This window comes from Equus asinus, chromosome 7 (assembly GCF_041296235.1).
Source record: "Equus asinus isolate D_3611 breed Donkey chromosome 7, EquAss-T2T_v2, whole genome shotgun sequence".
NCBI lineage: Eukaryota > Metazoa > Chordata > Mammalia > Perissodactyla > Equidae > Equus > Equus asinus.
This window is the reverse complement of record NC_091796.1, coordinates 84,154,073-84,179,193: the sequence shown is the minus strand read 5'-3', so window position 1 is coordinate 84,179,193 and position 25,121 is coordinate 84,154,073. Positions and strand designations below refer to the sequence as shown.

The 25,121-nt window shown below is 39.3% G+C and overlaps 1 protein-coding gene across 26 annotated transcripts in view; it reads right to left on the bottom strand.

The window, feature by feature from the left end:
* TTLL5 (tubulin tyrosine ligase like 5) overlaps positions 1-25,121 on the bottom strand; it is a 279,445-nt gene that overhangs the window by 160,744 nt on the left and 93,580 nt on the right. For all 26 annotated transcript variants that reach the window (XR_011504698.1, XR_011504700.1, XR_011504699.1 and 23 more), the window contains 6 exons: positions 18,760-18,917; positions 17,499-17,805; positions 12,882-13,002; positions 10,061-10,207; positions 8,849-8,952; positions 2,026-2,153 (listed from right to left, as the gene is read on the bottom strand). Coding sequence is in view for 23 of the 26 variants with exons in the window: in XM_044774056.2 (XP_044629991.1) it covers positions 2,026-2,153; positions 8,849-8,952; positions 10,061-10,207; positions 12,882-13,002; positions 17,499-17,805; positions 18,760-18,917 (965 nt within the window). In the remaining 3 variants the exon portion in view is untranslated. The remainder of the gene's footprint in view (positions 1-2,025; positions 2,154-8,848; positions 8,953-10,060; positions 10,208-12,881; positions 13,003-17,498; positions 17,806-18,759; positions 18,918-25,121) is intronic.

Genomic DNA, 25,121 nt, shown 5'->3' with positions numbered 1-25,121 from the left:
GATGTCTTAATACGTATGGAGCAGGGCAACTCCCAAGAGATAGAAAGAAGAGCCCCAGTATTTGTTGTTGATATTTGGATACCACAATAGTTCTGTATCGTAACATAAATCCTTGGTTTGACTTGAGTAAGCTGAGTGAGTTTACTTGAGATAAGCTGATCAACATATTCAATAACAAAATCACTCTAATAAATTAGGTTTTTTCTACCACAGAATTTTGAAACAGGATAGCCAGAGCTAATCACATATTTAGGGAAATGTTCCAAAATCTTTCTCAGGGGCTAGGTTCATACAAAAACTTAAGAAAGGCCATTTTACAGATCATCTTTCATAAGGACAGATTAATTCTCTTATCATCTGCACCAGCAGTGGTAAAACTGTCACATATTTGTTTGCTTATGTTTGAAATGAGTCTAGATATGATCAAACGTCATGTTTCCTTGAGGTCTTCCTACTGCCTCTCTGGGCAGTAGTTATTCTTGATAGGTATAGATCTTCTTATGTAAAGGCAGTCTCCAGAATTTCCAAGGACCCATCTGTACAAATAGGTGCAGCCAGTACATGCTGTTAGGGCCTCTCCATTACCGCCAGGGGAAAATTTCCATCTGAACGCCAGTCTAGGCCCTGACCTCCCTAGGTTAACACACTTTTCCCTACCCCAACCTCATTACAAAAACTTCTCAGCCTCCCTTTCCCAACACTGCTATAGGAGCTTCTCAGAGCATCCATCAACTTTTTTCCTGTATGTACTCACCCAACTTCATCCACTAGATGATAAAAGTTATGAAGTCGAGTACTATGACAGTCTTGGTCATTGTATACCTAGCAACTATCACAGTGTCTGACACATAATAGGTGCTCAGTAAAAATGTGTAGCAGGAATGAATGAACAGATGAATAAACTAGCTTCAGAACTCAGACAACCTAGGAAAGCTCAGAGGGCTGGACTCAGAAGGACTTCTAATAATACAATAATTCAATTATACAGTGAGCTAAACAGGCTTTTGTGGACTAGCCTCTGAATCTAAACAGGTTTTAAAACATTAACACTGTTTCTTCGGGAAAACTCACTCTACATTTTAAATGATCAATTATGCTGGCTATTTCCACAATGGACTGTGGTAAGCTTAAGAGCAGGGAACATGTCTCCATCCTTGAATCTAGTGCTTAGCACACGAACAAAATGAGTTTATTGATTACCTGTCTTACACTTCCATGTAGATTTTAAATGAATCTTACATTTAAAGCACAAAACTTTGTTTATAACAGAGTATCACTGCAATTTTTTGATCACACGACATGAGCTGGTTTGGTCCACACCAACTCAAAAATGCCCCAGTCCTGGAGTTCCCCAGCCGTAAGAACTTTAGAAGTGCATGGGGACACTGGATTATCACACTGTCTGAAGTAAGCTAACAGCATTTAGGGCCTGGGACTAAGAATATTAGGCAACCCACCAGGTATAGAACAGTCCCACACAACAAAGAATTCTCCTACCCCGAATGCCAATGGTGGTGAGCTAGAGGAAGCAAAAATTTAATAAGTGAGAAATAATCATTAGGAGAGGCAGAAGGCCACAGATTAAGACCATAAGCTCTGAGTCAGGCCAACTAAGGTTCAAATTCCCGTGCCACCCCACGGTTACTCAGTCTCTCTCAGCTTCTGTTTTCTCGTCTGTAAAGAAGTTTTATAATAGCACCTACTCCATATGGTTTTTGGAAGTAAAAAAATAATATCACAGCCAGCACATAGCAATGTAAGTGGCTTCCTAAATATTAGCTTATCATTAGCTTGTCTTGAAACACTCTCTGCTGTTAATTACCAGGAAAAAAAATCAGACCACGTCCCTCTTCTGCTCTCAGGACAAAAATGTAATGCTTCCTCATCTCCCACCCCTACATTGTACCATGTCACCACCTTGGAGTCTATTAGTGCTGAAGCAGAACATTATTGTTGGCTCTCCTTTACATAGCTCATTATTTCACTTGTTCTTCTTAGTTTTCATTAATTAACCAACATACTTACCACCCTTTGCCCCGCTATCAGAATAGCTGTTGCTGTTTTTAGAGCTTTTTGAGTGAGTCCCCAGGAAGACACTTGCAGACTTGTTTTTTTGGGTATAAAAAGTCAACACCTCCTCCAGTTCAGCCTCACTGAAATGAGGAGAGAAAGAATGATCAGAACAGAAGCCGTTCTGGAAAATCTTTCCACCAAATATTATTATGGAAGTAGAGTAAGCTGGAGAAGGGGAAAATGAAAAGCACAAGCTGAAAACCCCCTATTAAGAGACAGTTAAATAGGAATATAAATGAAGCAATCTAAAAAATTTACAGCATGCTAAGGCTTTATTCACTCCACAGTGAATTTTCTAGATCTACATTGTCCAATATGATAGCCACTAGACATATGTGACTATTTAAATTTAAATAAAATTAAATAAATTTAAACATTCTTTTCCTCAGTTATACTAGTCACATTTCAAGTACTCAGTGGCTACAACACAGAAAGCCCTATGGGACAGCCATGCTCTAGATAGATGTCAACAAACTGCAGACTGTGGGCCAGGCCTGACCAGCAGCCTGTGTTCGTCTGACTCCCAGCTAAGAAGGATTTTTATATTTTAATGAAGAATTTTCTATAAACACCACATGTAGCCCACAAAGTCTAAAATATTTATTATCTGGCCCTTCACAGTTTGCCCACTCTACTTCTAGATAATTAAAGTGTATTCACTTGTCATTTTAATTACCAGTGTCAGAAATAGAGAGACCCACCAATGTTAACCAGGGAAGAATTCCCTAACCAACTACACAATGAAAGAGAGTGAACTAGATGGTCTCTAAGGTCACTTCAATTATTGAAATGATCTACTCTTTACGAACATCTACAAAATGGAAAGTACAAGGAAATAGATGAAGACCTAGAGGATTCATCCAGTAAACATGCTATGCATGGAGTTTGTAACATTTGTAGCAGCTTCTCAATGGCCTTTTGCATTTTTTTCCTGGAGCCTGGCTAGGTTCCAAATAAATGGCCTTCAAATAAGCAAAGCACTCCAGCCTTATTACAAAGAACCTATACCCAGTCTTCAGGATACACTGTAACGACAACCTAGGAAACTGCTTCTATGAGTCTCAGAATAAACCTCAAGGTCTCCAAAGCAGCAAAGTGCCACAAGAGAAGCACCTCAAGGAACTATCAAAGACCTAAGACTGAGGTTGCAAATGGGCGACTGCCTCTGCCTGTCAGTGTGTTTTATTTGGCCCTGTGCAGAACCCTGAAAGGGAAAGGTTAAGGCTGGTCAAAATACAAGCTGCTTTAGAACTCCCATTTTATCCTCTGCCCACTTTATGAGTTATAATTCCCTGCCTGACTCCTGCACGTGTGTGAACTTACCAACCCTGATAAAGGTCTCTGTGTAGTACCCTAAATATAAGAAAATAACTCATGTGCAGTGACGTCAGCATCATGGCACAGTGAGTCATTCCCCTTGTCTCCACCCTCTAAGCTACAACCAGTCAGACATCCAGTGACCAACAAAGAACTCCCTGCACAGCACGCAGAGCACCTGAGTGATCCATGCATCTGGACACCTGAAGGTGGGTGGACTGGACCCCAAGGAGGCAGTGGAACTAGGGGAGTAGCCCCTTCCCTCTCCCTCAGTGGCAGTGATCCAAAACATGAATCCTCATGCCAGCAAGCATGCCAGTGAGCAAAGGCTGCAAGGGCAAACAAGGCACCTGGGGCTTGGCCCCTGCCCACCATGCCAGCAGTGGTGGGTGGTGCAAATGTCCTGAGGCTTTAGGACACACAGGACAGCCGGCAACCTAAGGCTTTAGGACACAAAGCAGAGCTGGCAATCCAGTCCCCTTCCCATCCCCCAGTAGTGACGCCAGTCCTTCCAGCACTGGGGACTATATTCAATGCATGAATTTCCCCAGCAGGGGTGGGAATCCCGATCCAAGGTTTCAGAGCAGAGCATCAGCATGTGCGTGCCAGCTCTGGCAACCAGAGTTGTGGCGCTTGCCCCTCCCAGCAGTGGCAGGTGGCACACGTCTTGAGGATTTAGGACACAGAATAGAGACCTGGCCCCTTTCCCTCCCCCAGCAGTGACGCCAGTCATTCCAGCAGTGGGGACTACATCCAATGCATAAATTTCCTCTGCAGGGGCAGGATATCCTGATCTGAGGTTTTAGAGCAGGCTACCAGCACACATGCTAGTGCCAACAACCAAAGGCTGTGGCCCCTGCCCTCCCCCAGTGGTGGTGGGTGGCACACACACCCTGAGGCTTCAAGACACAAAGCAGTACCAGCGACCCAGCCCCCTTCCTCCTCCCCTGGCAGCGGCACTAGTATCTCCAGCAGTGGGGACAGGAACCAAAATGTGGATTTCACCGCAGGAGCAGGGTGCCCTGACCTGAGGTCTCCAAAAGCACACAGGTGGGCGCCAGCAACCAGAGACTGCAGGACTGTGTGAAAACTTGTGGCTTAGCCTCTATTCCTCCCCCAGCAGTGGCAGGTAGCACCTGCAACCTGAGGCTTCAGGAACCACAGAAAAACCAGTGACCCAGTCCCCAGTGGCGGCACACCAAACACCAGCTCTACCAGCAGCAGGGCTGCATACAAGAATCTGGGCCAGCAATAGCGACACCTGTGGACCCAGAGCCCCCGGCAGCAGTGGTTGCCAGCACCCCCAGATAACCCAAGAGCAGCAAAACAGGTGGAGCACAGGGCAGCAGCACCCAAGCCCATGGAAAGCCCAAGAACAAGTGGGGGAACATGAGACCCAGGTGACCTGGAAGCAGCAGAATTGCTCAGAGCCTAGTGACCCTGGTGGCAATACCTGAGACTGCAGTGACATCAAAAGTAGTAAGGCACCAGCAACCTCAGAGGCAAAAGCAGCACAAGCACTGCTGATGCCTCTAGCAGAGGCAATGGAGGCTGGAAAGTGTAGGCTCTCAAATAGAACCAGAAGCAGCTCAGAACCAAAGTAAGCAAAACTGTACCCAAAAAAGAAAGGTGGTTACTACCACAAATGCATAGGCAGAGGATCAATTCATCAAACACCATGAAGAACTACAGTAACACGACAGAACAGAAGGAGAATGACAGCTCTCCTGAAAGCAAACTTGAAGTCACAGAAGATTACAATCTGACTGACAAAGAATTTAAAGTAGCTGTCATAAAGAAACTCAACAAGTTACAAGAAAACTCAGAAAGACAGTTCAATGAACTCAGGAATAAAATTAATGAACAGAAGGCATACTTCACCAAAGAGACCGAAGCTCTAAAAAAAAAAAAAAAAACCCAAACAGAAATTCTGGATATGAAGAACACAATTAATGAGATAAAAAACAATATAGAAAGCAGAAAAAATAGAGCAGAGCTTATAGAGGAGAGAATCAGTGAGCTCAAAGATAGAAACCTAAAAATGATCCAGGTGGAAGAGGAGAGAGAACTAAGATTTTTAAAAAATGAAGAAATTCTTTGAGAAATATCCAACTCAATTAGGAAAATAAACATAAGGATTATGTTCTCCCCCAAAGGGAGAACAGAGGGAGAAAGGAGCAGAGAGATTATTCAAAGAAATAATAGCTGAGAACTTCCCAAACCTGGAGAAGGAACTGGACATGCAAGTACACTAAGTCAATAGAACTCCTAATTACATCAATGCAAAAAGACCTTGTCCAAGGCACATAATAGTAAAACTGGCAAAAGCCAATGACAAAGAAAAAATATTAAGGGCAGCAAGAGAGAAGAAAATAACCTACAGAGGAACCACCATTAGGCTTTCAGCAGATTTCTCAGCAGAAACCTTACAAGCTAGGAGAGAGCAGAATGACATATTCAAAGTACTAAAAGACAAAAACTATCACCTTGAATAGCCAAAACAATCCTGAGAAAAAAGAACAAAGTTGGAGGTATCACATTCTCTGAATTCAAATTATACTATAAAGCTATAGTAATCAAAACAGACACACAGATCAATGGAACAGAATAAAGAGTCCAGAAAGAATCTATGGACAGATAATCTTTGACAAAGGAGCCAAGAACACACAATGGAGAAAGGAAAGTCTCTTCAATAAATGGTGTTGGGAAAACTGGATGGCCACATGCAAAAGAATGAAAGTAGACCATTATCTTATACCATACACAAAAATTAACTCAAAATGCATTAAAAACTTAAGACCTGAAATTATAAAACTCTTAGAAGAAAATATAGGCTGCACACTCTGACATCAGTCTCAGCAATATCTTTTCGAATAGTATGTCTACTCAGCAAAGGGAAACAAAAGGAAAAATAAACAAAGGAGACTACATCAGATTAAAAACCTTCTGCAAAGCAAAGGAAACGACCGACAAAATGAAAAGACAACCCACCAACTAGGACAAAATATTTGCAAATCATATATCTGACAAGGGATTAATTTCCAAAATATATAAAGAACTCATACAAGTCAACAACAAAAAAATGAACAACCTGATGAAAAAATGGGCAGAGGATATGAACATTTTTCCAAAGAAGATATACAGATGGCCAACAGGCACATGAAGAGAGTTCAATATCACTAATTATTAGGGAAATGCAAATAAAAACTGCAATGAGATACCACCTTACACCTGTCAGAATGGCTATAATCACCAAGACAAGAAATAACAAGAGTTGGAGAGGATGTGGAGAAAAAGGAACCCCCATACACTGCTGGTGGGAACACAAACTGGTGCAACCACTATGGAAAACAGTATGGAGATTTCTCAAAAAACTAAAAATAGAAATACCATAGGATCCAGCTATCCCATTACTGGGTATCTATCCAAAGAACATGAAATGAACAATACAAAAAGATGCATTATTCACAATAGCCAAGACATGGAAGCAACCCATGTGCCCATCAATGGACGAATGGATAAAGATGTGGTGTATATATATATATATATATATATATATATACACAATGGAATACTACTCAGCCATAAAAAAAGACAAAATTGTGCTATTCGCGACAACATGGATGGACCTTGACAGCATTATGCTAAGCAAAATAAGTCAGACAGAGAAAGACAAATACCGTATGATTTCACTCATATGTGGAAGACAAACACTTAGATAAGGAGAACAGATTAGTGGTTATTAGATGAAAAGGGGGTGGAGAGAGGGTGTCAGGGATAAAGGGGGACATGTGTGTGGTGACAAATTAAAAATAGACTATTGGTGGTGAACACCATGCAGTCTATACAGAAAGTGGAATATAATAATATACACCTGAAATTTACACAATGTTAAAAGCCAAGATGACCTCAATAAAAAAAAAAAGACTGATGCTACCACATATTGCCAACAACCAACATTTAATCCACAATCAGTAGTAAATACGTTCCAATGTATTTTATCTCCAAATCTATATCATCAGTGAATAGTATATATTATTCATTTTTAGTACCCCATTAGGCCTGATAGGGGACTACACGTCACTTTTTTTTTCCATCTTTTTTTTTTGTTGGAGGAAGATTAGCCCCGAGCCAACATCTGCCGCCAATCCTCCTCTTTTTTGCTGAGGAAGACTGGCCCCGAGCTAACATCCATGCCCATCTTCCTCTCCTTTATATGTGGGACGCCTACCACAGCATGGCGTGCCAAGCGGTGCCATTTCCGCACCCGCGATCTGAACCGGCGAACCCCGGGCCGCCAAAGCAGAACATGTGAACTTAACTGCTGCGCCACTGGGCCGGCCCCTACACATCACTTTTAAAAGGTTTCTTTTTCTCTCTTTTTTCATATTTATACATTTATATATATCCCTAGGAAGATCTAGAAATTATTCTTTTAACTTTAAAAGTAGAGCCATTTTCTGAACATAATCTAGTTTTTTTCTTTTCCACGTTTATGATATTTATATAACTGTTTCTTCTTTTGTTTCTATACCTGCTTTATCAATCATGTCACTCAAGACCCAAGAATGTCAACAAAATCACGTTACACAATTATGAACTCCTGCAAAGCGATGTGTTTGTCTGCTGTGAGTTTAAGCACATGATACTGAGGCTACAGTTAGTCTGGAGGTATTAAACACAGATCGTACTATGCTGGTGATTGATAAACCACCATCTGACTTAACTCTACTGATTTTCAACGCCTGATTTTCTACTGCGACTTAGATAGGGGAAGCCTAATTAATAGTGTTATATCGATGTTTATCCTTTATTTTAGTGGTTTTGTACAACTCTCTAATTTAGAATAAGGCCTTCCAGTGTGAGTCTTACAAAATTTAAAATTAAATGTCTTTGTTACCTCTTCCTTTGGAAACACACTGTAAATGGACAAAATGGCCTGCCTGATTTGTATCAAGATAGAGAGCCAAATGTTGAGATTTTCAATCCCTAGAGACCAGCCCTAAGCATGAAGGACTTGCTCTATTTTATATAAATTAGGCGTAACCCTCAGGGTGCTGAGAAATTGCCAATTCCTCAACCCACTCAGTGTAGGCAAAATTTGGTCATCCCCACTGCATCAGTAGGTCAGGGATAAATTCATATCCAGTAAACACTAGAAGCCTCTCACTTCAACTTTCCAAAGGGCTCGCTCAGCACTTCAAGTGGTGTGTATTTTGAAGCCTGGCTAGAAATATAGCCCAGATACCCAGCAGCAGTGTTTTGATAACTGAAACCATGACAACAGCAATGTAATTGGCTGAGATATGGAGAAGCCAAGCCTAGGAAACTCTTTTCTCCTTCTGAGAGTGATTTTACCCACATCCACAAGTTAGAAACAAGGGGAATACTGGGAATTCAATGAAGCAGTATGGAAGATGGAAGACGACAGTTTTTATTAACCAAGAATGTCTTCTACCTTGCTTGTTTGATGAACTCTTGAAAGTTTTCCGTATTCACCCCATCTTCCTCTTCTTCCTCAAGTTTTTTCTTCGATTTCTTTTCAGCCATTTGTTCTGTTTCCTACCCAGTCCCCAACACCCATAGAAAAACAAGATAAAAATGACTCCTGATAAATGCACACTTCATCATCTTGTTTTATGACCCCTGGGTTAACTTGTCTTTATAGCAAAGACATTTAATTCCTCCATGCACTTTCGCCATCTATAAATTTGATATACTACTTTCTTCCCTTATTTCATGAAACACTTTGGAATTCCCAAGTAAAAGCTGCAGAATAAATGTAAGTTTTTATCATGTTTTTACTTTCTACTCACCTAGTCCATTGAGAAAAGAGCTTTTCATAGTAGCTTAGTAATGTCTACAGTCACACTTGTAGCTTTAAGAGTATGACAACAGAGACACTGTATTCTGTTACAACTAGGGAGAGGAAAGATAGCTCTTGGAAGATACTCCTATACAAGCATCCAAACTGAATAAATTATTCACTTATATAAGACATAAAATTCTCAATAGATCTGGAGTAAACTGCGGCTATGGATTTGGTGTGTTGATATTCTACTAGCCATTCGACACATCTTTACAAAAGCCATTTAAATTTCCAGGCCTCAGCTTTCCTTTCCGCAAAATGATGATACTACTTTTTCCCCCAAAAATGATATTTCTAAAAGCATTCTGAAACCCCTGGCTATAAGATGCTTTGCAAAATATTCTAACTAAATAGTATATTTCCTGGGCTTGGTTGTAAAGTGATGTCACTGTATAAAACGTTCTAGAGAAAAAAGTATAACTCTCTCAGGAAAGAAGATTATGTCATTATATTAAATCCACAGTTCAAATTTGCTCCCAAATAGTCAGTTCACCACTGTCTACAGGCACAACAATGACAATGCAATCACATAGCCCAGGATTCATCTCAGGTGTAACAGTGCTCAAAAGGAGTATGTCTTTCGATAAGCATTAACTATGGCCACTGGACCTCCAGAAGTAACAGTAGCTTTTCAGCCCAGCTGGGTTAAGGAGTGAGGTTCTGCTCCCCATAATAGTCACACATGGGGGATGATGATGCTAGAAAAGAGAAGAAGGACCTCTCTGCCCAGCTGGACAGAGGCTTCTAGCCTGTTTAGTGTGTGGCAATCTAAAGCACAGGACTAACAAATAAACCACCTACCTTGTTGTACACAATGATAAAGTCACCCAGTTGGTGGGCCAGGATTCTTCTGCGTTCTAGAAGTGCCAATCGTCGACTGGGTAATACCATCCTCAGTGAGTGCTGGAGGTTACTTGATGCTCGCTTGAGGAAACGAACCACCAGCTCCTACAAATTACAAGTCATTGGCGGGAAAAAAGCAGGGATTGTGCTAAGCAACAGAAGGCAAGCTATAAAGGGATTACACAACAGAAATGTGAGAGGAGTATGTATACTATACATGTCAACAGATAAGACCCAGAGCAAACACGTTAGGTATAAGAAGGATACAGAAAAGCAAAGCAAAACAAAGCAAAAGAAACGTTCTCTTCCCTCAACAAACTGACAATCAGAAAATCAAAATCAACTATGTATGCAAATAACTATGTAATAAAGTAGTGGCTGTAAAAGAACCATAATTCATATACAAATAGTACTATAATAATTAAGAGTGCAGATATTGTTTGCATAGGGTAATCAAACAAAGCTATTTAGGGAAAGTAGCATTCAAGGATAGGTAGTAGAAACTAAAACCATGGGAGCAGATAAGTCACCAAAATGAGAAGGCAGAGAAAGAATACAGAAACATTCATACTTAGAGATAGGAAAGAGGAGGAAGAATCAGAAAAAAAAATAAATAAATAAACGAAAAAAACCCCAAGGTAGAAACACCAGAAATGCAGAAAGGAAAGCCAGGAGAAACTAGTGTCACGCAAAACAAGGGAGGAAAGGGTCCCATGTCAAAAGCCTCCAAGAGGCTGGAGTTGCAAAGGACCACGACCAAGACAAGGCCCTGGATCTGGTCACTGTGAGATAATTTCAAGAGAACACTTTCAGTAGAGTACAAGGAATAGAAGGAAGGGGTTAAGAAACGCATGGGTAATGAAGAATATCGGTGAAGAGTAGAAACTACTGATTTAAAAAGTTTAGTGATAAAGGGAAAGAAAGAACTACTATAATGCTTGAAAGGTGATAGTGTTTTTTTTTCCTTCCCCAAGTATAACGGAGCTTTTAGAGCTGGGATTGGTGAGGAGGACACAGTGGAAGGTCATTCAGGGGAAGAAGGGATGCAGCTCACCCAAGATGGGGTAAAGGATTCTGAAATCTGAACACATACCAATCAGTTCATTTATAACATCACAAACGCCTCAAAGAGAGATTTTGCAAAGACAAGGGCCTTAAAGATGATTGTTCCTTCCTCCCCACTCCAAACACAATAAAATCCCCTTAAGATGGTAGATTTTGGGACCTTCTATTGACGTGCCTTCTGTGAGCTATGTGAGAAAGAATTTCTAATCTTAACCAGGACCAGAGAAGGCAATTTTACACCTACCTTCCTCATAAACAAGGCCACAATCATCAGGTAATGGGATTAGGCTTTGCTCTCTAGATATATTTTCAAAAAGGAATGCACAGAACTAGGATTAAGTTTTGCAGTGATGATCCTAAATGTTCTTATAAAAAGCCCCATGGAAATCCTCTGTGAATCCCAAGCCAGCAGTTGCAGTGGTTATTCTCCTCTGAGCTATTTTTTTCTTCTTGAATTTGATTTGGGTTCATTGTCTTTTGGTGCCAATTTACTCCAGCATAAAGAAGGAGCCTCACAACCAGAGGGTTGGGTTTCATGGTTCTACTCTGCCGTCTTTACTATAGAGTGGTTAAAGCTACTAAATTAAAACATTATTTTTTCATAGTGGAGCAGACAAACTGACTCTCAATAAAGGCAGTTTCAATTTTCCACTTGGAAAGAGCAGAACTAACATTTTCCACTGATGGTTGAAGGATTATTCACAACACACAAGGTTTTATCTCCGGGTTGTATTGGCTACTTTAAATTCACAAGTTGTTTTCTGGGATATCCATCATGTTTTTATAATAAGCCTGGCACCCTGTATGCCTCCTGTATATGGAGAACTGAAGATTATGGTAGGGTCACCACTGAGTTGGATAAACGATGCAGCTTTCTCATACTTAAACATCCTTCTCTTTTCAGAACAGATCTCTGTGGTTATAAAGGCTAAGGAAGGACTGTCCCTTCTTCTATAATCATTGACCTTACCAAAGAGCTTGAAGCTCCCTGTCATTCTGACCCAAAAAGAAAAACCTTGCTAGAATATTAAATTCTAGGCATGTTCAAATGACTGATATGCAGTAAAAATTACTACAAAGTTTGTTTCCAGTAATCTAAGAACTTTATAAAGTAACAACTAGTAAAGAAAAAATGTTAAAATGGAGGATGGTACATTTTTAGAGGGCCTATGATAAAGTGCGGACTTTCCAAGAGCTAATTTGACCCCTCAGGACAGAAAATAAATGCCTTATGATGCAGGGAAACAATAGAAGAGTAAATAATGTACAATTACAATATCTGGGTTCAAGTTCCAGTTTCGCATATAAGCTGTGGGACAACAGGCAAGTTACTTCCATTCTCTGGGTCTTTGTTTCCTCATTTGTGAAATGAGGACGATAGTGCTTCCCTCAAAGTGTTAATAAAACATGAAGTTGCTTGAGAAAGACCTCTATAAATTGTTATTCTTCTCGAGGGCTTTGCACAGGGCCTGACATCTAATGAGCAATCAATTCCTATTTTCAGAACGAAATAAACTGACGTGCTCAACACATAGTGTGATGTACATGGCTCCAGATCCAAGATGTACTTCACATTAAAGTAAGAGAAATCTATAACCTATACTATGGAATAATTCTTTCATCAGAAAAACATATTGCTCTTTACCTTAATAGAAAAAAAAAGAAAAGAAAAGAAAAAGGGAAAGTAAAAAGGTTCCAACAAGAAGAGCCTCACCATCTGTTCATCCTCTTTGGCAGCCCAACTGGCACTGAACGTCTGACCTCCACTGTCTTTCATCAGGCGAATTTGAACATGCTGGAGATAGGCAGAGAATGCTATTCGGGCCTGTACTTTGCTATAGAAATCCAAAACAACACACCATTATGAGACAGCAAGGTAAGCCTAGCAAATATGTACTTCCCTCTCTCGAAGTGGCCTTTGAGGATCCTTCTATTGGGATGGCCAAGAAAAACGAAGCCCCTCACACAGTCACTGAATAAAGATTCCTTCTCAATAGTACACGAGATTTTTTTTTCTATTACAAGAATCAGGGAGGGAGAATCCTATTTATTTTCTCATTATTACCATGGGGGAAAAAATCAAACAAGAATAGAAAAATCAGGTTTCCCTCTATTATAACTTATCTCTGAACTTTTTAACAACTTTCTTGGGGGAATGGACAGAAAAAGTACTGAATCTTCAGAAGAACTTTTGTATTAATGTGGAAGGATTTTTCTGCCTTGGAGGCCCTTAAGAACATACTTATCAGTTAGTGCAAAAGTATGGCTTTGCTATGGCAACTAATATTTCTGGTGTGCAAAAGCCTCCAAAGCAGGAAACAGATAAATCCTACAAAGGAACTTTGGAGACCAAATTTTAAGGCCATGCTTTTCTTAACTACAAGACGGGAGTGGCTGGAGCCCAGAACAAATGAGTGAGGTCCAACAGGGTTTGGCGTAGAACTGACGGGCTAGGACGAGCCCAGATGTTCAGTGGGAAAAAGAAATCCTCACATATAGTAAAAAGCACCTCAGTGACATCACTGAAGAACCCAGCTGATTTCTGCCTGGTGGTCCAGGTTAGAAACAGGGAAATCTGAGAAGCTATAGTGGGGAAGACAGAAGTATGAGAGAGGCACTGATGATTTTCACTTCAGCTGCTAACTGTAGCAGATCTGTTTTCCTTCAAGAGAGATTATGGTTATTACTTCAGCTGATCGGCCTTCTGACACTCCAGCCAAAATTACATCAGCGAAGATTAGGGCCCAACACAAACTTTGTTTACAGTCCTCGCACATGCAATCACTGAATGCTTTCTCCTCACTGTTCCTCCAAGGCTAGGATGAAGGACTCGTCCAGAGTAAACTGGAAATCCTCAGCGGGTCTAGGTCTAGCTTCTACGTGTGTGCTGAAGGGACTGGAGGGAGGGCAATCAGGTTGGGAAGTAGATTTGCTTTGGAGAGTTTAAAACAGAAGATCTTTAGAGCATGAAATGTAAGTAAGGCTACATCTCTGTTACTAACAGAGGTAGTTTATGGGAGCACAATACGATTTTGAAGAAATAAATGTATATTTTCAAATGTTTCTCAGCAAGGACAACGATTATATTATTGTTTACTCAAGATGATATACCCCTTTCCCCTCAACTATTCCCATAAGTTTTACCTCCACAACAAATTATTTTCAAGTCAAAATAATTGAAAAAGATTCTCAATTTTGGTCAACAAATTCACTTGTAATATACTGAGCTAGAAATGGCATGCGTCAGACACCTCCAAATGTAACAGAATAATTTTATTGAATAGCTCTCTAATACTAAAACAAGAAGGATTTTTAGATGAGGGAATTATTGCTTGGAAGTTGAGATTTCAATCATCATTTGGTTGCAAGTCAAATGAGCAAGGATTGAGTTTTCCATTTCTATAAACCTTATCAAAGAGATCTGCAGAAGGTTCATCCTAAAGTTGTCTCTCAGTTAGTGGACACATTGGTCAGCTAGTCATTTGTAACAAACAAACCAAAAAAAGATGAAAGAATGCAAACTAGAATGATCTATACTGAAGTAATCTATTTTTAAACAATAAAAGCCTACGTGGATCCTTGGTATACAAAATATACAACTATGGGACTGGGGCCTGGAGCCTCAAATCCTTGCCATGGACCTCCCCCAGACCTCTCAGTAACACTGAGATGTCCCAGAGAATGACAGGCGGCTCCAGGAAACCCAGTCTGAAAACCACTGACTTACATTAACACACCCTGCAATTACAACAGTTTACTCACTGAAAGTGAGATCCATAAAATTTATGAAGAAATAATTTATTTCTATAACAGCTAAGCAGAATGTTGTTGCTGGAAAGGACCTTAGAATACAGTCCAGTGGTTTTCAAATGCTCTATTCCAATTCAGTGGAATCTTTCTTCCCCTCCAGAAAGCACACAAAGACAAGTGTTTGAAAGACACTTGTCTAACCCCATACTTTCGCTTAACAGAAAAGGAAACTGAGACATAGAGAAGCTCTCTTGACTTGCCCATGATCACACAGCCAGTTGGTAAGTACTAAGAAGCCAGAGCCTAGGTCTCCTGACACAGTTCAATGTGCTATTCTCTTTCTCCAAGACACTGTTCCAAAGCTTAACTCTATTCCTCCAACCCCCAGACCCCACGATCGCCCTCCACCCTTGCAGCATAAGAACTGACCTTTAACTTAGGAAACAAAGGCATCACGCACAAATACCTAAATTTCCCTCCCCTTTAACTTCTAACTACTGCATTCATCCTCCAGTGCTTTCTTTCTGACTTACAGGAAGAGATACCCCTCCACTGGCCTCTTTCCACCTCCCTTTAGGACCCTTCTTTTTCAATATATCCATTTCTGCATCTCTAATCCTCTTGCCATCAAATCCTTCCCCTAGTCTATAAACAAGCTCCAGAATCCCTGCCTTAAAAAATCTTTTCTCTCTTAGCTTCCTCTCTCATGCATTCTCACCTTCCTTTCATCGACAACCCCTCTGAAAAAGCTGACACTTGCTTTCTTATTTCTTCAACTTGGAATTTCTCTTCCACCCACTAAAGTCCATCCCAGGTCCCAAAGGCAGGAGTCTCTTTTCATTCCCCATCCTAACTCTGGGCTGTCTGAAGCACTCTACAGCTTGAAACTCTCATCTTGTAGCTTTTACCATAGTACTCCCTCCCAGTTTTATGTCTACCCCTCTAACTGCTATTTCTTGGTCTCTTTACTATTAAACACTGGTTTTCCCCAGGGCTCAATTCTCTTCTTTTTCTCCTTGTCTAAGCTTGCTGAACTAAACTGAATTGGACAAGCTTATCCACTCTGAAGTTTGTAACTACCAACTGTATAATACTGTTCAACTCTGCCTTCAAAGCTGTATTTTCACCTATCTACTGGACGTCTTTATCCCAAAGCACTTCCACCTCACGGTGTCCCAATGAAAAGCATTATATATATGATGAAATCAACTCCTCTCCTCCTCATACTGACTCATGGCATCACCAAGTTGCCAAATTTGGAAAATTCAGTCTCTTGGAGTTTTTACATCTACAGAGACCAAGCCCTGTCAATTTAACTTGCAAATTTCATTAAGTCCGTCCCATTCTCTCCATTCCTATAGCCACTGCTCTGGTCAAGGCCTTCATTTTCCTGGCTCTGGACTATTCTAACACCCCCTAACACACCTCTCTGCCTTTAGTTCTCCTCTTGTCAATCACTAACCCACAACGCAACCAGAATTTACTTTCCAATTCAAAATCTGACCATATCATTCATCTGCTTAAAAATTATCCATCTAGAAAATAAAGTCCAGGTTCCTCCTGAAGGCCTTTAGGATCAAATGACATCCAACTTCTTAGTCTCATTTCTTACCACACCCTTCTCTCCATGTAACTCCACCACGCTAATCTGTATTTCTCAAACTCGCCAACCTCATTTCAATTTCAGGGCCACTATACTTGCTGTTCTGCCTGCAATATTCTGCCCCCTGATATTCACGACTTAGCTCCGCCTCATCATTCAAGACTCACCTCAAAGGTTACCTCTTCGTGCCCGAACACCACAATCTAAAGAAACCCTCTGCCTAATTACACTCTAACATTACACCCTGTTTATTGTCTTCAGAGCACTTCTTACTGCCTGAAACTATCTTGTTCTTTGTGTACTGTCAGTCTTCCCCACTAGATCATAAGCTCCACGAGCCTGTCTTGGTCTCCACTGCTGACAGCATACAGCTTAGCATAATTGCTGACCCAGAGCAGTGCTCAATAAATACTTGTGAAGGGACGGGATGAATGAGTGTACTATCACACCTCTGTGCCTTTATTTCCTCCACTAGCACTCCCACACTTAGCTGTCACCTCCCAAACCTCCTGAAGCCCTACTCATCAATCAAAGTCTGGTTCAAACATCATCTCTTCCCTAATGTCTCTCTAATCTTCCCAAGCAAGACCAATCACTCCTTTTACTGTATCCTCAGAGCACTTTGTCCATATTAGGGTCATAGCCCCGCTCTTTAAGTGTCCCCATACTAAACCATGAGCTTCCTGAGCTCCTTGTCTCAAGCTTGTCTCCTTGCTCTTAGTGACTGACACTAAAACCCAGCAATTATTTGTAGGGCCAGTGAGACCTGGGTTTGTATCACAGCTCTATACCTTGGACAAGTAACCTCTCTAAGGCTCAGTTTCCTTATTAACAATAATATCAAACCACAGTCATTATTCACAGGACTGCTGTGATTAAGAATTGAAAAATGGCTGAAAAGACACCAGCACAGTACCTGGTACACTGTACAATTTAGTTGTTATCAATTTTACTATGATAATTACAAAAGGTACATACCTAAGATTGCCATTATCTTGCAGAATCTGCATCAGGTTGAATTTAGGCTCTGACTCCTGAGTCTCAATTTTGCAGCACTGTTCACCTTTATTATTCCATTCAGGAACTTTCACGGCATTTTCTTTGGGTGAATGTTCTACCATAACGGTCAATGAGGGTGTGTATTTGGCTTGATTTTCTCCAAGGGACCCTGCAGACTCCTCCTGGGAAGCTTCCTGTTCTTCATCTTCATTGTCTAAAGCAACTTCTTCCTCCTCTTCACTCTCTGTCTCAGCTTTAACATTCATTTCAGCTGGATGAGTAATCACTAAATGCGAAGAATCACGAATGTTGCTGAAAAAAGGATTAAAGTTTCCACTCTCCCAATACCTTCCTTTTATCTTTTTGGTAAAAACCCATTTCTCTAACTAAGACCACAAATATGTAAAATTAACAGCATACACATGTTACTCTCCAATCTTATATAGTCTAAAGACCTACTAATGATCTTTATTAGAGACGTTTCTCATCATAATACCAATGGCTGTCTCACGACTTAAGACAAAAACTATCTTCACAGAGCAATCTCTAGAGGGTATTAGGGGTTTTTTGAAGGGCACCTTTCACGGAGGCCCAAAGAGCAAGGGAATATCTTTCTATCCTATGTTTATTCATCATCCTTCTACTGCACTGCCTTGGAAGGTCTATGAGGACAAGGACCATATTTTTTTAATTCACCAGTGAAACACCAGTGACTAATGCATCTGATACAGGTGCTAAACAAACCAGGGAAGGAGGGAGAAAAAAAGGAAGTCAGTCAATCAGTCAGTGACAAACAGACCGATAACAGGGGAGAATCTGGAAGAGAAAGAAATTCCCCCTTGTCTGTTCATGTTTAAAACATTTACGTCATTCGGCAATATCAAAGGATGAACTGGACTTAATATTTAATCACGAAAGACCTGAACAATAATGCTTAGGATTCCATTAAACTGAAGCTAATATTATTTCTAAAGTATCAGCAAGTTATGTGATGCTGGAATAAGAACAAAAGCCAAATGTGTGTGCTTCAGATATTCTTCAATACAAATATTATAGAGTGGAAGATTTAAAAATTTACCATCCTTTTCAAATTAAGTTTCAGAGGAAAAAGCCTACACAAAAAAATTAAGTATACGTGATCAGTAAGGTTCTGATTCACTAAGTATTAATTAAGAAGCTGATTAACTCAGTCTGGCAGGATCTGGGTAATAGAGTTTGGTGAAAGCTCACCAGCAGGTACCTGGGTATTTTGGCCTCATTGCCCTCAATCTGCCACTCCGACGTCTACGTTTTCGCACCTCCAAAGACAGGAGCTTCCTCTCATAAAGAGCAGCATGCAGCTTTGCCTTTGAATTCATACTCTCGACTTTCAATTCTGGTGCTCCATCAGCAGCCATTCTAGGAAAAAACAATATGGTAGCTACAGCCTTTAGAAAATTCTCTCCTTTATTATGACAGAATTCTGTAATGATGACAGACTGGGCATGGTCACTCTAGTGAATTCTAAAAGATTTGACAGATAAATGAGAATACTGGAATCTACACTAAAACTTCACTAATGGCCTATCTGAATTTGTTAAATGTTCTGAACAAAAACATATCTGAAGACAACGTTTAAGTATGTTTAAGTATTCAGTAATACCAGCTGACTGTTTATTGCAGAGATCATAAAGTGCTACCCAATGCCTAATACCTTAAGAATGACTGGGAGACACTGGTAACATTTTCATTCTTAGGCTGGATGGTGGCTAGAGGTGTTTCTTTATTGCTATTCATTAAAACTTAGAATCAAACAAATATTCTTCTGAATGTATACAATATTTAATAAACAAAGATTTAGCAGAGGTTGAAATGAGGGGAAGAACGGCTGATAACCTGTGAATATGGTAGCACAGAGCTGAGGAGACTAAACAAAGATTTAGCAGAGGTTGAAATGAGGGGAAGAATGGCTGGTAACCTGTGAATATGGTAGCACAGAGCTGAGGAGACTCAGACGGAAAGTGTCTTAGTGAAAAGTTACTAAGACCTTGGGACACACTACGTCTTAAGCATTCCAACATGAGGAACTCCTCCCTTAGAGCATACTCAGTTACAGGAGGAGGTGGGGAGAGGTGGCAGAGACACTCCAGGTGTTGAGTACAGGTCAGGAGTTTGAGTCAGAGGCACAGACAAGGGAAGGCAGCAGAGGTAGGACAAGGCCAAATTCAATCAGGTCATGAATGGGAAATGGGATGGGGAAAGGGGATGGCAACAGCTACACTAGGCATTAGTCAAAGTAACATAAATCCCAAATTAGGGAAGTGAGAGGTATCAGGCCCAATCCAGACAAAGAGTGGGCAAAGTACAGAGGAGGCAGAGATAACAAGGTCACCAAAGGGAGTGAAGGTTCTTGGTCATTGTCAGAAAAGATGTATCCACGTTAGTGTCTGAAAGCAGCCAACTCTGTATACTCAGAACTCAAGATCTAACTGGTTGGCTCTGAACTTTCTCCCTCTTGAACTCTCTAGAACTCAAAGTGTATTCCCTTTGAGGTTAAGGAATCATCCTCGTTCCTCTGGGAGTTTACAATCTCTGGGAATGAAGGAAAGGCTGTGTTTTTTGGTCTATTTAGGACTTTTGGGGATTTCTGGGTAGATGGGTTGGATAGTAAATCTTTTGGAGGCCTTCTCCCTAGAGGAGGAAATTGAGCCAAGAACAGGGAAGGTTATGACATTCGGGGCAGAAACAGGAAGCAAATTAGTGAACTTTAAAAACACTTCAAACCCAGCATATCATAGTCCCAACAACTACACACTCCGTCCCCTGCACAGTTGTGAAAATAAAGAGATTTCTAGGCAATTAAATAATAAAGAAAATAAAACACATCTGATATTTTTAAATAACAACTAAGAGCTTCTAAGAATCCCTGAATAGACAAAAAATCTTAACTAGTACAAGAGATGGTGGCAGGGACTGCTGGGAAAGCGTGAATCTGATCAACGGAATGACAGTTCTATGAGGGCAAGCATGTCCTGTTGACCACTGGATCAGTGATGCTTGAGACTGCCCAGCACACAGCTGTCATACCATAAATGTCTTTGAATTGATAAACAACTGAATTCCCTATAAAAAAGTTGTAATGCCTTTTAGCTACATCTATTTCATTTTATCTTTCCAATGTTTTATTACGAAAATACTTAAACAAGAAAGTTTAAAGATTTGTACAGTGAACATCCATATATTCACCACCTAGTTTCTACAATGAATATTTTACTATATGTGTTTGATCACATATATATCCAATCTTCCATTCTTCTATCCATCCATCAATTCATCTAATTTTTAAAGCATTTCGAAGTTGCACACAGACATCAGTGCGCTTTGTTCCTAAACACTTCAACATACGTATTATTAGTATTTGGACTTTAATATTTGTTTTATAGGGCTTTGGGTTGTTGTTGTTTGGCTTTGGGAGGGTTTTTTTTTTTGGTGAGCTAAAAACTCCACACAGTGAAATACCCAAATATTAAATGTCCATTTGTTGAGTTTTGAGAAATGCCTAGAGCTGCATAACCCAAACTCTAACATTACTATCCCCTCAGAAAGTTCTCACACCCCTTCCCAGTCAATCCCTCCCTCACACTCCTAAAGGAAACCACCTTTCCCAACTGCTTCATCACATATTAGGTTTGCCTGTTCCAGAAGTTCATAAAAATGGAATGATACAGTATGACCTCTTTTGGGTAAGTCTCCTTTCATTCAGCTTGTTTTTGAGATTCATCCATGTTGCGTGTATCACTATTTATCCTTTTTAATTGCTGAGGGTTAGTCTACTATATCAATAATCCACAGTCCACCTACTCTCCTCTTGCTGGACATCTAGGTTGTTTCCAGTTTTGGAATATTATGAATAAAGCTGCCATGAGCATTTTGTACAAGTCATTTTACAGCTAAATTTTTCATTTCTTCTGAGTAAAGATCTCAGAGTGGAATTTTCTAGGCTTTCTAACAGACTGCCAGACTTTCGAAAGTACATGTACCAGTTTATGCTGCCAGTGACAATTTATCAGAGTTCCATTAGCTCCACATCCTCACCATTTGATTGTCATTTTTTTTCCAGCTTTACTGAGGTTTAATTGACAAACTGTAAGATATTTAAAGTATACAACATGATGATTTGATATAATTTTAGCCATTCTGCTGGACATTTAGTGGTATCTCATGATTTTAATTTGCCATTCTCTGATAACCAGTGTTGTTAAGTACATTTTCATAAGCATATTGGCTATTCACATATCTTCCTTTTGAAGCGACCAAATATTTTACCCACTTGTAATTGGATTGTCTTTTAATTATTCAGTTGTAGGAGTCCATTCTATTTCCTAGATATCAGACCCTGGACAGATGTGTTTGATGAATATGTTCTCTCAGTCTATGGCTTGCCTGGTTATTCTCTTTTTTTTATTTTATTTTTTTTTTATTGAGTTAATGATAGGTTAGAATCTTGTGAAATTTCAGTTGTACATTAATGTTTGTCAGTCATCTTGTAGGTGCACCACTTCACCCTTTGTGCCCACCCCCCACCCCACCTTTCCCTTGGTATCCACTAAACTGTTCTTAGTCCATAATTTTAAATTCCTCATATGAGTGGAGTCATACACAGATTATCCTTCTCTCGCTGGCTTATTACACTTAACATAATTCCCTCAAGGTCCATCCATGTTATTGCAAATGGAATGATTTTGTTCTGTTTTACAGCTGAGTAGTATTCCATTGTATATATGTACCACATCTTCTTTATCCATTCGTCTGTTGATGTTGCCTGGTTATTTTCTTAACAGTATCTTATGATCAATGAAAGTTTCTAATTTTGAGGAAATCTAGATTATCATTTTTTCCTTTTTGCTTATTGCTTTCTGTGTCATGTCTAAAAACTTTTGCCAGGCTCAAAGTCACAAAGATATTTTCCTCTGGAAGTTCTAGAGTAATTGCTTTTATGTTTTTGTCTATGAATCATCTCTAATTTTTGTGGGAGATACGGGGTGAGGTTCATTTTTAAAAATATAATATCCAATTCCAGGCCCACTTGTTAAAAAGTTTTCTTTTCCCATCAGATTACTTTAGGCTTTTGGTTTAAAGTCGAATGACGATAGACGTGGGTCTATTTCTAGGCTCCTGATTCTGTTCCATTGCTCAAAGTGCCGCAGTTCTGATGACTACAGCATTATAGCATTTCTTTAAGTCAGGCACTCTAAGTCTTCAAGACAACGTTGCATATTCGAAGTCCTCTGCATTTCTATACAAAACTTTTTAAAAACAGTGGGTCAATTTCTATAAAAAAATCTACTAGAATAATCTAGAATAAATACTACTAGATTAGTTTGAGGAGCATAGATATTTACAATATCAAATCTTTTAATCCATGAACACAGCATATCTCTCCACTTATTTATACCTTCTTTAATCTCTTTCAGTAATACTTAGTAGCTTCTACTGTATAAGTATTGAAAATATTTTGTTAAACTTATCCCTAAGAATTTCATATTTTCAAATGCTATTGTAAATGGAACATTAAATTTCATTTTCCAATTATTTACTGCTAGTATATTAAAAAAACAGCAGATTTTAGTATATTGACCCTGTGTCCTAAGATCTTGCTAAGTGCACTTGTATGTTCTTATAGTTATTCTATAGATACCTTAGGATTTTTTACTAACGTAATCATGTCATCTAAGAATAAAAACATTTTAACTTCTTCCTTTCCAATCTGTATGCCTTTTCTTTCTTTTTTTTCCTCCCTTGCTTTATTGTACTGCTTAGGATCTCTAGTACAAAGGGAATACAAGTGGTGAAGAGCGGACACTGTGCCTTATCATTAATCATAGGGGGAAAGCCTTCAATATTTCACCATTCAGTACGATGTTAGAAATAGGTTTTTCAAAGAAGACCTTTAACAGATTGATGAAATTCTCTTCTATTCCTGATTTACTAAGAGTTTTACTACTCATAAACATGTATTGAATTTCATCAGATGCTTTTTTTTGCATCTAATAAAATGACCACCTGGTTTTTCTCCTTTGTTTAATATGGCGAGTTATATTGACTAATTTTCAAATGTTAAACCAACCTTGCACTACTGGGAAAAATTTCACTTTAGTCATATGTATTATCCTTTTTATATACTGGTGGATTCTATTTGCCAATATTCTTTTAAGAAATTTTGTGTCTATGTTCATGAAGATATTAACCTGTAATTTTATTCTTTTTTTTAACGTCTTTGTCAGGTTTTCGTGTCATAGTTATGCTGGCATCATAAAAAGAATTGGGAAGTGTCCCTTCCAATATTTTTTAAAGAGTTTGTGTAAGATTGGTGTTATTCTTCCTCAACCGCTTGATGGAATTCACTAGTGAAACTACTGGGCCTGGAGTTTTCTTTGTAGGAAGGTTTTAGATTTAAAATTCAATATTCTGTTGTTTTTTTTTTTTAGGAAGATTAGCCCTGAGCTAACATCTGTGCCCAAGTTCCTCTACTTTACATGTGGGACGCCTGCCACAGCATGGCTTGATAAGCAGTGTGTCGGTCCACACCCAGAATCCAAACCAGTGATCCCTGGGCCGTCAAAGTGGAACATGCGAACTTAACTGCTGCTGGACCCTCACTGGACCCTCAAATTCAATATTCTGAATAGGTATAGGGTTATTCAAAATTTCTATTTCAGCTTGTGTCACTTTTGCTAAGTGTTTCTTCCCCACAAGGAATTCAGACATTTCATATAAGTTAAATAGTGGAATAAGGTTGTTAATAATATTCTATTAATATCCTTTTTACGTCTGTAGGATCTATAGTGATAGTCCATCTTTCCTAGCTGATACTGGTAATTAATGTTCTCTCTTTTTTCTACAACAGTCTACCCAAGAGTTTATCCATTCTGCTATCTTATCTATGAACAATTTTGGATTTTATTAATTTTCCTTATTGTCTGTCTTTTATTTAATTGATTTCTGCCCTTTATTATTTCCTTTCTTCTACTTACTTTGGGTTACTCTTCTTTTTCCAACTTCATAAAATAGAACACTGATCAGTGATTTAGTCCTCTGTTTTCTAATATAAGCATTTAAAGCTGTAAATTCCCCTCTCTCGCACACACACACTACTGGTAGCTGCATCCCACACATTTTAATGTTATATTTTTATTATCATTCAAAATATTTTCTAATTTCCATCATGATTTCTTCCTTTATTCATGAATTATTTAGAAATGTGTTGTCTAATTCCTAAATATTTGGAGATTTTCTATTGTTATTGATTTCTAATTCCATTGTGGTCAAAGAACTCTGTATGATTTTAATCCTTTTCACGCTCCAGCATATAGTCAGCCATATGCCACCCTTCATTTGCTTACACTCTAAAACCCCTACTGATGGCAATATCAAATAAGTGCCAAAAAATAAATGACAGAATCCACTGATCTTCAAATATGCTTGTCAATTAAGATTCTTTTTCTAATTTCCAAATTGATAATAGTATACTCTATGAAGCACATTCCTTACTAAAAACTGGAGAAAACTTAGAAATTGTGACTTTCATTTGGAAACAATGATTTCTCTCAGTTTTCCCTTAAT